At 44.6% G+C, this 12,291-nt stretch overlaps 1 protein-coding gene across 1 annotated transcript in view; it reads right to left on the bottom strand.

Moving 5' to 3' along the window:
• Positions 1–723: 723 nt before the first annotated feature.
• GAP43 (growth associated protein 43) overlaps positions 724–12,291 on the bottom strand; it is a 56,806-nt gene continuing 45,238 nt past the window's right edge. The window contains exon 3 of the mRNA XM_062571898.1: positions 724–1,449. Coding sequence (XP_062427882.1) covers positions 1,361–1,449 — 89 coding nt within the window. The 3' untranslated portion in view covers positions 724–1,360. The remainder of the gene's footprint in view (positions 1,450–12,291) is intronic.

Below are 12,291 nucleotides of genomic sequence, written 5' to 3' on the forward strand. Positions count from 1 at the left end.
AGAACTAAAACCTAGTCCCTAATTAAAACTGGGTGAGCAACCTGGGTTTAACCACGTGCTTTCCAGGAAGCAATAGTGAGATATTTCTCAAAAGTGCCATGAGCTGCCTCTTACATCACAGGACCTTGACCTGGCCCCATGTCTCTGATTTACTTAATGCATTGGGCCAATTTGTTTTGCCAAAAAGAACATTTCTGGAGGGCTGCACCATGTTACTGAATAACTCTCCAACTCCAGCCTAGCAGGGTAAGTAGTGACCCCGCCCCTGGGAGAAGTGCAGGCCCCATGGCCCCTGTCCCCACTCAGCCTTCAATGGAGAGCAGAGCTTCAGCTTAGACCAAAGTTGGTCCTTCTGCCAGGACCCATAGGGCACCCCAGGTTTATCCTTCCAAGGTAGCTATGGTTCTCTGAATCAGGGTCTAGAGGTCTCCTGGAGAGCCACTTATTTTTTTTTCTCCTAAAACCAATTCTGCTATTTTTGTTACATTAGTCAGTGCTAATGCCTAACCCCAAATCCAAACCTGCTTCCCTTAAAAAATCCCTTAGCAGTGCCAGGGAGAGCAGTCTGTCACTGACCCATGGCAAAGCAGTGGCTGAGAAGCAAAGAGGGAGTCCACTCAACAAATGGCCCATCAAAGACCGGTCTGTGTACGCAGGCCAGCAGGATGTAAGGCAGCATAGAAATGCGACACGGTGGTATTAATGATCATTGTTCTCATTTATTATAATTACTGTTCAGTTTGAAAAAGGAGCCTAGAGCCACGCATTATGCTAATTGGCACATTTTTCGTTTTAGCTCTGAAAACAAACTGGGGTTTTGTATTATTTTTTCTTCATTTGTTTGTTGGGTTTGTTTTTTCTTTAGTTCATTCCATCACATTGAAAAAGGAAGAAAAGGATTTTTTTTTCTGTTTCGTTTTTAACTCACTTGATAAGTATGGACTCCTCAGATGAACAGAACATTGCACACACACACTTGGAAAAGAGAGAGAGGAGAGAGAGAGAGAGAGAGAGCGCTCGCGGTGGGCAGACAGACACACGCACGCGCCAGGTCAAAGAACTCTGATACAGTGCAAGAATTTTCCCAAAATGATTGGATCATCATTACCAAAAAACTCGCCATAACAACACCAAGAAACAAAGAAATGTTTAAGCCACACTGTTTGACTGGGATTTTTCCTGCTTTTTTTTTCTTTAAATGTTTGCCACACAGAGAGAAAAAGGGTTTAAGTGGGAATGGGAGAGGGATGGACAGGCTCACAGGTGTGAGCAGGAAAGGGGAGATCAAGATTGGGGTGGGAAGGAAGGATAGAGGATAGGGGGAGGGAGGGAGGGGCAATGGGGAGTCATTTCTTAATGTTCAGGCATTTTCTTGGTCCGCCTTGCTCTCTTCTTCTTTCACCTCTTCCTGCTGGGCACTTTCAGTAGGTTTGGTTTCTTCTACAGCATCTAGTGGAGAAAGAGATGGTCCAGGGTTAGTCAGCCATGATCTAGAGCATTCTGCACGTGCACACAGTCATCACATGGATTTCATTGGCTTCAGGCTTCTCTCTTCTCAGAGTGACCCAGGTCTCTCAAAGTGCCTGGCATTTCTGTGACATGGACAGAATTTTGCTGGGTTTCAGTACAGCAGACAAGTGCCTAGCTCATATAAAACATTTCTAGCCCTGCCAGAAAGCACACACAAGCTGAAAGAACTGCCTGGATCCCTGAGCTCTGCTCCCTGCTAATGTGGCAGGTAACCATCATTCATTTCATCAAGTACACTGATTAGTCTCTTAGCTTGCAAAGTAGAACGAGCTAGATCAGACACATACATTGCCATCTTATTGGGCCCTCCAACTATGCCAACCTGTGTTGAATTGTCCCTCCTTAATTACTGCTACTCCCAGCCTAGTCTTAAAGAGGTCATGAACAGAAAACTCTATACTAACGCCTGCAGCTTGCAAGATCCATAGGAAAAGATCTTAAAACATGTAATTCAATTTTCTCTGAAATCTTCTCTGTTATACTGAACAGAGTTCTAGAGAAATGTCTCTAAATATTCAAAAACAAGATCCTTCAGTAAAGAGGTTGCCACTGTCTCTCCAGTTCTCTAGGATCTCCTTTCAAAGGCAGAGCTGTCTAGTAATAAGTGTAGCCTAAAGCTGGGTCTGTCTGTCAATCAGACACCTTGTACTGACATACTATTCACATGAAAAATAAAAATGAACACTAATAGCAATCCCATAACAATGAATTGGACAAAGGATCAGACTTGAGGGTAAGAAAGAGGAAACAAGAGGGACATGGTAAACCAAAGAGTGTCATTGAGGCTGGAATGATCTTGCTGCTGGCTTCATCCAGTTTGAGATACCCCCTATTGCAGCAGGCCTGATTTAGTTGTCTCCAGGTTGTTGCTGACCAACTTCTCCAGGGACATAAAGGTACATTAACATGTTCCTGACCCTGCTTCAGAACAACCACTAACATGTGCACTGGTGTGGATGACTATTTACTGATGAAGGTAAGCGTTCACCCAGGTCTGCAGGGCTGACACAAGGGTCTTAATGCACTGGAATAGTTGGTTTGATCCATCCCATCTCTCCTTGACTTCCACAGACATGCAGTGGAGAGGCCAAGCAAGCAGTATTATTTCAGATTTGAGTAAAGAACAGGGAAAAGAAGCAGGTGCACTGAAAGGCTGGGTAGTGCGGGATGGTGCACAAGATTGATATGTCCATACCTCAGTGACGTTGGCACTTGAGATACCTCTGTGGCATCAGTGTATCTCCAGTGGTCATTCCACAGAGGACTGTGGGATCTCTTTGAATCAGATAGTTCTTGGGTTTTCTGAGGGGCTATCAGATTACATCTATACTAGCAAATAAAATAGGCCAGGGACTGTTCTTTGGCCCTAAGGCCAGCTGGAACCACACAGCTCATGTCCATATGGCTAAACTCTCTTACTCTGCAAAACAGGGTGGCTGCCTTGGACAGGGGATCAGAACTAGCTTTAGCCTGTGGCAAAGCTAGTTGACATGTTCAAAAGCCATGCCATGGTCCATGCTGTGAGTTTAACGCTATGGATGTTCACATGCCAGTGTTTAGTTTGTGAGAATTACCATCCTCACACTCATATTCAGCATTAGTGAGAATGCTAATTGGGATGTGAACCTCTTCTTATTGAGACTAATTATGTCTTTTGGCCTGTCCCTTCAATGCCATCAGATGGCAGACTTGTGTTTGCTTCCAACACTGGCAACAGGTGCATCCTCACTTCCCCCTCCTCCTCAGCTTTTTAGCCACTCTTTTAAATACCTCCCTACGCACTGTTTCCATATGGATCATTTGTAAGACGTGTGCAACTCCCAGCCATGAATCAATTTAACTAAAGCTCTGCTACTGGATCATCAAACACTTTTTGTCTTATTGAATTCCTACTGCTGTTTTTTCCAAAAATAAAGTCTGTGGCAATATGGCCCAGTAGCACGTCTTTAGCCCCTGGTGCTGCAAACTCCTTGACAGCAAAAGCATCCAGGACCTTGCTTTCCCCTAACACTGTGCAACAAAACTAAGTGCTACTTAAGAATTCCTTCTATATAGAGTGCTGCTACAACTATGAGCTAAAGACTAAACAGGCTATTGATAAAAATAGGATTCAATGGCAAAATACACTATTGATTAAAATAGGATTCAAGTATGCTTGGAAGGCAAAGCAGGTCAAGTTGCCCCAAGTTTTACCAATTTTCCTTAATAACTTGATCACACACTATTGGGAAGGGAGGGGAGCATTTTCATTTCTACTCTTTTGCAATGCATTTATAACAGGAGACGCGCTGAGTTACAGAGTTGAGTGCAGAACCTCAGTGCATGACCATCTAAGCCAAAGTCTGAGCCTAAAGACTATTGTTAGCCAGCAGCAAAGCAAACTGTAAGGCTCTGACAGACCCTAGAGAGGCAAAACCTGTCTTTTCTCACAGTTAAATGCAAGACAAATGGAAAGGCATAATCTGTACAACATAGGATAGGCAATGAAGCCTGAGGAACATAACCACCACCCACTAATGTTTCATTATGTTTAAAACTTTTTGTGGCTTCCCATCAAAAATGTCCACAGTTTAGCCAGAAATCCCCACAGTCTCTTCAAGGTAGCACAACAGAAGGACACGTGACATAGCAAGTACCAGAGTAGACACTGAGAGGCCCTGAGTACCTGCTCCGATATTGAGTGCCTTGGCCAATTCACACAAACTGTTAAGTAACACTGATTCTCCCATTACACCAGCAGCTGAAACTGGGTTCCTGCTACTACAATAGTAGGCTCTTCACAATTGTGCTAGCAACACAGGCAGTAAAATTGGTTGTATTTGAAGTGGGGGAGCTGGCAATCTGAAGGTCACACGGGGTAGCTCACAATGTTTCTTGCACTGTTCTTACTCTTAGGATAAACAGGTTAAAACACAATTTTCTGCTATGTTATATTCCCTGTTACAGCACTGCAGTGGCAAAACTAATTTCCAGTGAGTGCTGGTGGCACCCAGAGATCCTCAGGTGGTGGAGAACTTGTATAGAAGTCCTGGCTACCCCTGTTGCTTCTCTTGAGGAGCAGTTAGTGGTAGGCAGATGCCTCTTTGCTGAAGCAGCCCAGGGATTACTCGTTTTTTCACCATGGCTGAAACCATCTAGACTGATTTTGAAGTCAAGGAGTAGCAGAAAAGATTGAAAGTCACTTCACCACATACTCAAGTCTTGTGCAGAACAAAGATGAATGAGAGAAAGAAAACATCGGACACATGGCAAATAAGCACATTTCCAGTAGTGTGGATGGCCTAAATATAAACAAGAGGTCTACCTTCCCAATAAGAAGTGTCAAGCAGAACTCAGCTACCCACTCCCCCCTCTTTCGTGAATGCCTCTAGAGCAATGAGGTGAAATATCTTATGTACCCTTGCATCCTGTTGCCACTAAACTCTGTCTTATTTCTCACCAGCATTAGCATTTCATTGACCTCTAGGATCCAGAAGAAACCTGTTGTCATTTAGTAATGAACTTCAGTAAGAAGTGATGTCATGAAGGATATACAAATCAGAAAGAAAAATAAAGTTCAAGCTGTGGCATTGGTAAATCATAGTGGTGAAAGGAAAGGATTCTCACTGTGGAATGGGAGCAATGCAGTATAACCCTGCTGACATCAGGGCCAGTTAATTGCACTTTCTGATTCACAGGAAGAGGTGAAATGATTTTTCTGATTGACCCTTCACCAGTTCGTTTGATGCAGGATATTTCTGCAGCATGTTCTCTGGGTTTTTCTTCTGTCTACTTTTCAGTGTCCTAGTAGAGGACTGCTAGGTGCTGCTCTCTCCTCTCCTTGAAGAGATTACTAGATTCACAGATCATAGTAGAATCACAGATCAGAGGTGCTATCTGTTATGTTGCCTTTTACCCAGTACTAGTTTCAATTTACCATTTCCTCGAACTCCGGGCTGTCATATGTGTTAGTTTGTAGTGAACAGATATGGTTATACATCTACGACGGTACAGTGTTTTCACTTTATAAGCACTCTGCACTTTGTTAGAATAGGCATAAAAGATGACAAAAATGCAGGAGAGACTTCAGGCCACTTAGGCAAAATGTTCCATCTCCTGCTTTAGAAACAAAAGCGTGTCATTCTAGGTGGCTGTATTTCCACCCATCTAAAGCTGCCTCCCCTTCTGAACATACCAGCACTGTGAGATCTCCTTACACAAGACGAATCTTCTATGCCCACTTGCAAGGCACAGAACAAGCAGGAGGCATTGAGTTATTAGGTGGATCCTCACTGGGGCAGCCCAGATGCATCTGGAAAGATCATGAAATGGGAAACTTGAAGTGGGAGATGGTGTGCACCTCAACCAATTTTAGATGTCTGCACATAGACATCTCCAGCTGTTCTTCTCATCCTGTGCTCCCTTTCAAGTTACTGGATTCTATTAACTTGACTGATTTAGATGTCTACTTTAGGACAAGAGGAATTGCAGCCTGGGAGAACCTGTATTTTTCCCTAGCAAGCTAAAGAGAGTAGCATGGATAGAGACTTCCATATTTGTTCTAGCGCATCCCACGCATAGAGACAAAGCAAAAGACCTCAAACTCACAAAAGGAGAACACAAAATGTGTGAGAAGCAGACAGAAGAAGAGGTGAAGAGGCTAAGCTATACTAAGAAGCAAAAGAAGCTTGGAGGAAAAGAAAATATGTCCTGAAGGATAAAGCAGGAATGGCTAGGTCAAAAAGTTTTTTTTTTTTTTTTTTTTAAAAAAAAAAGAAAGAAAGAAAGAAAAGAAAGAAGAAAAACAAACTGCTAGTCTGTGCTTGCAACCATCACCCTTACAGTTCTTTTAAGGCTCTTCAGTCATCACTTCATCACTTACACTGTCCCTGGTTATTCCAGCCCTGGGGCCCCCATACACTGCTTTGACATTTTAGTTTGCAGCTTTGCACTCTATTTTGGTCTTTCTAAATCTAATGTGATTTCCTCTGTCCAAATCATTCTATTGTGTGGGATAATTTTGCAGTGGAGACAAGCATCTATGAGCTGAGCTGCCACTGATCTCACTTTAATCTAGGACTCTGAAAGGGGTAGCCTATTTGATAAACCTTTTGGGTAGCCTCAGAGCCTTCACACAAACCTTAAGCTGCTATTGCTCAAGTGAGAGAGGCTGACGTGTGTTTGCTTCCCAGCTTAAGGGCAAGGAGCTGAAAGGTGCTCCATACCTACAGCTTCTGTAGGCATCTGCCAGGGAATTTTAAGTGCCTTGCCCAGAGAAAAGAAATGATAGGGGAATGAACTGCAGATCCTTGCTGAAATCAGGTCTTAGAGAGTTGCTGCCCCTCAGCACTCCATTTATTTCCTGGAATGGGTGAGAATCATGTCTGTGAGCCCTGCTGGTGAGCAAATGCCTCAAACATATGCAGCAAAAGCTGAAGCAGGCAGGCAAGCAGCAGTTTTGCTAGATGGTGGTACTTCCAGCTGCCTTTGCCTATGCTGTGCTTTAATGGCTGAGCGTGCAGGCTCTGCTCCAAGTCTCTCTACTGCCCTACATTAGTGAAATTAGGTTGAGTGGATTTCCGGGTAAAACATTGTCTCTTGGGACCTACCCAGCTCCTGTCTGACTTGCCAAGATTAATTATGTCAGAGCAGACATCAGCTTATGACCACAGTAGCAGTAACCTCTCTGCTGATCATTTCTTTTGTGGCTGGTGGCTTGGGTTTTGTTCTTCTTTTCCTCTCTGTTCCATTGCAGATCTTTAAATTACTATGGCTGATGCCAAGAGAAAAGAAATTGCACAAACACTCTGGGATTCTATAATGGATGTAGGGATTTTGCTTTTGCTGCTTTCACATTGTTTTCATAATTATTGCTAATATTGATCACTCTGATGGAACTCTCCCATTCCTTCATGTTAAAGTATCCCCCACTCTCCTCAATCTCTGTACTTTCTCAACATTGGGCATGATATGGGTTCAAAGCCAGTGTTTGCCATGCTCATGTCTTTCCCTCTCTGTCCTCTGCCAGCTACAACTTGGCCAGAGATGGGACTGGAAAACCTGTGCCTTGCCAGGTCTTCTCTTTGCTCTCAAATATTAATCCAGGTTTTACTGTGTTGTCATAAGCAGTATCCTTCCAGGATCTGCCCCAGAGATAGCTCTGCTTAGAGACATTTTTTTTGGAGGGTAAGTGGTGCTGGGTTATAGAAGGCCCCATTTAAAATCCCTGACCTGAGCCACTCTTAGTTTTAATGACACATGGATCCAGATTGAATCCAGGCTTCACAGCTTGATTCATCTGTCCTGATCCATCTGTCCTTCTAGCCAGCCAGAAGCCAGTTCCAGGCAGACTACAGTAGGTCTGAGATGCTGAAATGAGATGCAGTTAAGGTTCAGAGCTGTTGCTTATACTGTTCTCTTCCTGATCCAAGTTAGCCCATTGCAGTCAGCCCTATTATGCATCATCCACAGTGCTAAAATCCTCCGTCCTCCCTACTCACTGCTTCTGAAAATTGACAGGTATACACTGGCCCAGCAAAACACTTAGAGGTGGAAAACTGGGGATTTCAGACGAATGTCTCTCTCTGGTCCAGGGGGCTGCCTTGCAGAGTCACTCTCAAGCCCCCGCTGAACTTCTCCCTTGCTATAGATGGATTCAAGGTATCTCTAGGTTCCTGTGATCTCTGGGGGTCCTTACAGGCATGCAGTGGAAGGAAGGTCTGCTTCCCCTTGACAAACCCAGTAAGACAGTGGTGGGGAGGGATGGCCCCACAGCAAGTAGTAGCCAGGATGGCTAGGGAAGTTGCCCAGTAATTACTGGAAAGAAGCAGGCTAAGAAGTAGAAAATCAAAGTAGTGTGTGCTGTTCTCATAGATTTTGCAGATAAAGAGGGCCCATGGCATATTGAAAGGGGGTGGTTAAAACAGGGCCTATTAAGGTTAAAATGAAAAGGTGATATATCCACAATATGGGGCATTTTAGACCTCCCACTCCTGCACTGCCTAAGCTCTGTTTCAGCCCCATGCATGCCAAACTCAGTTGTTTTATCAGGGAGAAGAAAAACAACGTCTGGTAGTCCCACAGTTGATGACTTTGGTCCAAGCTTGGACGGTTGCCTCTTTTTCTGATCCTGCTAAATCCTCTGAGGAGAGTCAGCCCCAGTTCTGTCACCCCAGCTGCCTTTGCGCTTTGTCAGGCTGATGAGACAGTGGCTCAGGGATTTCCCCTCCCACCCCGTGCCTCTCTTTCCCCCAGCACCACGGAAATCCCATCCTGTGTTGGCATTCATGTGTGCAGCAAATGGAACTGAAGGGAGCAGTGGGGAGGGGAGACCAAGGAGGGGGACACGGAGGGGAGCTAGGCTCTCAGCTCAATTGCAAAGCATCTTTCACAGTGTCTAGACACCAGCTGCCTGGTTGCCATGGAAACTCCAACTTTGGCTAAGGGGCAGGAGCTGTAAGGTCTCCAGAGAAATGGGAGTGGTGGAAGAGGAAGAGGGTGGAGAGAAAAGGGGGGATACTCCTTTTGAATGTGAGCTGTAACCCTGTTACAGCTACAGTTGCAAACGTTTTTGCTTCCCGGAGAATGGGAAAGAAGTGCCTCTGTTTCTTTCTTCCACTGCCATTGCCTTTCCATACACATGGCCAGAGCCAAGCCTGAAAGCTGAGGCAGATGATATGCCTCCTGCTGTTTGGTGCTTTATTCCTGCCTGCTACCAGCACTTCTGGTTTGCCTACAGCAATCCAAAACTTTGTGTACAGTACCTATAACTGGGCCATTTTGCAGTCCATCTAGGATTAGGAGGAGCTTATCAGTCTTACATTTTTCAGACAGCGAGATCTCCTTTATGAATAGTGCCTCGCTCTTAGCCACCATCACCACTGTAAGCAAGTGCAGCCCTGGGGAGGACAGGTGCTCCAACCTGGTACCAGTATGATCTATCATGGTGTTTATTTTGAGGTGCTCTTTTAGACTATAAAGTGGTCAGGAGGCTGGAGTCTGTGTAGTACAGTGGCTGAAACGGTGGTAAAGAAATCTTTTTAGTATAAAGGTGCCTGCAGGCAATTGTCTTCAATTGGTATTGAGTGGCCTCCCCTCAAGTAGCTACACGCTGTTGTCTTTGGCAGGCTTATAGCAAGGCTCCACACTCTTTACAGCCAGGGAGCCTGAAATGCAGAAAAGGGAGGTGACTTGCTTGGGGTCTTCCAGGCTGTCAGTGGCAGAGCTGGGATCAGAGGTGATCTGATCCCCAGTCAGTTTCTCAGTAACCTGTTTTTCAGAGTACCCTGCTGGAGCAGAAAGACTCCCCTCTACCGAGCTTCCAAGCTACCAGACTCTACATCCACTCCTAAAAAGACGGTATATCAGAGTCAAAAGTGCCTCTTTGGGGACAGTTAGAGCACAGTTCTTCATTTTCCACTACATGACTTTCCAATGAAGTAATGTAGTGGTCTTTTTGGATATAATATCTGGATCATAGAGAGACTTTATCTTTCATGAGCCTATACATTTGTGCAGGTCAAGAGCTGCCTCCATTGCGACCTTCCAAATTGCTCAAGGCAACCAACAACAAAAATATTTACCTGGTCGTCATCACTATAACAATGGCCCAACTCACAGCCATGGAAGTATTTCATCCTTGTGGTGTCCCAGTAAGGAAAGTAAATGCTTTTATCTGCACTTTAAAGTAAGTAAAGTGTGAAGAGCAGGGCTGTGGTCAAACAAGAAGTTATGGTATACCCAGGAAGATGAATCACCTCTGTTCTTCCTTCCAGGCTCTCCATCAACCACTATGGATACCATGGCACTTTCACAGATGTGGTGCCTTGAGCTTGGTACTCAGCAAAAAGGCCTGCAATTTTTGAAGGAGCCAACAGTCTCAGAAATTCCATTAAATCCAATCTCAGGCCAAAACTGCAGGTACAGCAAGCCTGATAATATCTTCCCTTACCCCCAAATATTGCAAGAAGGCAGGTAGAAGAAAGGCATTTGTGACTTCGGTTTCCCTGAAATAGGAAGACCTGAGAGCAAATAACCCACAACTTATCCTTTACTCTTCTCTTCCCTGCCGATTTTACATATGTCCTACAGACCAGAAAGCCTACTCTTTTGAATTCCTTAAATACCTTGTGATTCAAACAGCTTGAACAAACAGGTTTTTATTTGCTTCCAGCTGTGGAATATAACACTTGGCAGCTGCTGTTGACATATGTATTTTGAAAAAAAGATGTTCCAACTCATATAATAGTCCTCCTCTGTGTCACCTGTTTTCCTCCTTGCAGGGTTAAGTTCTGGAGGATGGTTTGGAAATAGAAAGGTAGAAGAGGAAAGAGTACTGGGGTCTTGACAAGATGTATCCATTTATTCTTTAGCCTCTCTGTTGTGGCTGCCCTATGTGAACACAGGGGAGAAAGCAGAGGAAGGAGCATATAAAAGGGAATGCAAATGCCCAGGGCAGATTGTGGCTAAGTGAGCAAGAGCAGCACTTAATTTAAGTGACTGACAGCAATTCCTATACAACCAGAGCATTGCTAAGAAGGTAGTTAATTCAGGGAGTGAAGGTTACAGCAATCTCAGGATGGAGGTTTGGGTTTGGAGTAGCAGATACTACAGTAGCATATTGAGTGACAGAAGTCTGGTAGCCAGATGAGTCCCTCAAAGGTCTGCCCATCTATGGCTCTGTTGATCAGCCTCGCAATGGTGGTCAGATGGGTAACAAGAGAAAAATAAACCAAAAATAGTGGCAGAATGCTGGTATTCACACACTGCTGATCCTGAAGTAAAGAGGGTTAAGAAGAGTCAGAAGCATGCAGGGCGCCAGAGCTTTTGAAATCTCACTGCTCCCACCATGTCATACAGGATAGGCTATATAGTTGCTCTCTGTTCCTGTACCAGCAAAGCTGGCCAAGGAAAAGAGGTCAGAGAAAGAAATCTTCCATAACTGCTGCAAAAAGGTCTAGAAATTCCTTCACTGCTTCCAGAATTTATGCACTGCTCCTCCCCCTGTACTCCTCCCCCTTCAGCTGTCAGTGACAGGAAAACAAATTGCTCCAGCCCTTACTACAAAGCACACTCCCGCCTCTCTCTCCCCGCAGTCCAAACGACATGTGCCATTCATAAGCTGCCTGACTGCTGGTCTCCATTATTAAACCCTAGAAGGCTGATAAATCAGGGATTCATGGAGCCTGCAAGCCTCCAATAACCTAGATTGCCATGGAAACCAGAGGCAGCCTCCATCTCCAGCATGAAATGATATTGATCTAGCTGAAAGCAGAGAATTACAAGCAAGGAGAGGATATAAAATGTCTGTTTTCCTTCCCTTTGCCATCTTCCCACGCTGTATTTAAATTGAAGAGAAATTTCATTTAAAGATCATTAGTTTGTTTTAGTCCATCTTCATACACCAAGGCTCTGCAAATTTGATGCTAAAATTAATTAAGCAGCTGTTGTCAAGTCTTCCACAGCCATCTTGTTGATAAATGTCCCCAGCAGTTGCTACATCAACATCAACTCTTTGCATCAAAGATATTAATATTTCCAATACATACAGCTGGTGAGCCTTGCTGCTCATTTCAACAGGAGCAGGTTGTCAACTAAGAGTGGCCTGATGGCAAATCTCTACTTGGAAACAATGTGGCATGGCATCGCTGTTGCAGAACAGCTTCCTCTCTACCTGGAAGCCTGCTAAATCATGGCCCTGCATGGCTGGAAAGACCAGGAGTCGCAGCCCACCCTGGAAAACCATGTGGGCGACTGGACCCCTTCCCCAGCTTACACTGTCAA

This window comes from Rhea pennata, chromosome 1, assembly GCF_028389875.1.
Source record: "Rhea pennata isolate bPtePen1 chromosome 1, bPtePen1.pri, whole genome shotgun sequence".
Lineage (NCBI taxonomy): Eukaryota > Metazoa > Chordata > Aves > Rheiformes > Rheidae > Rhea > Rhea pennata.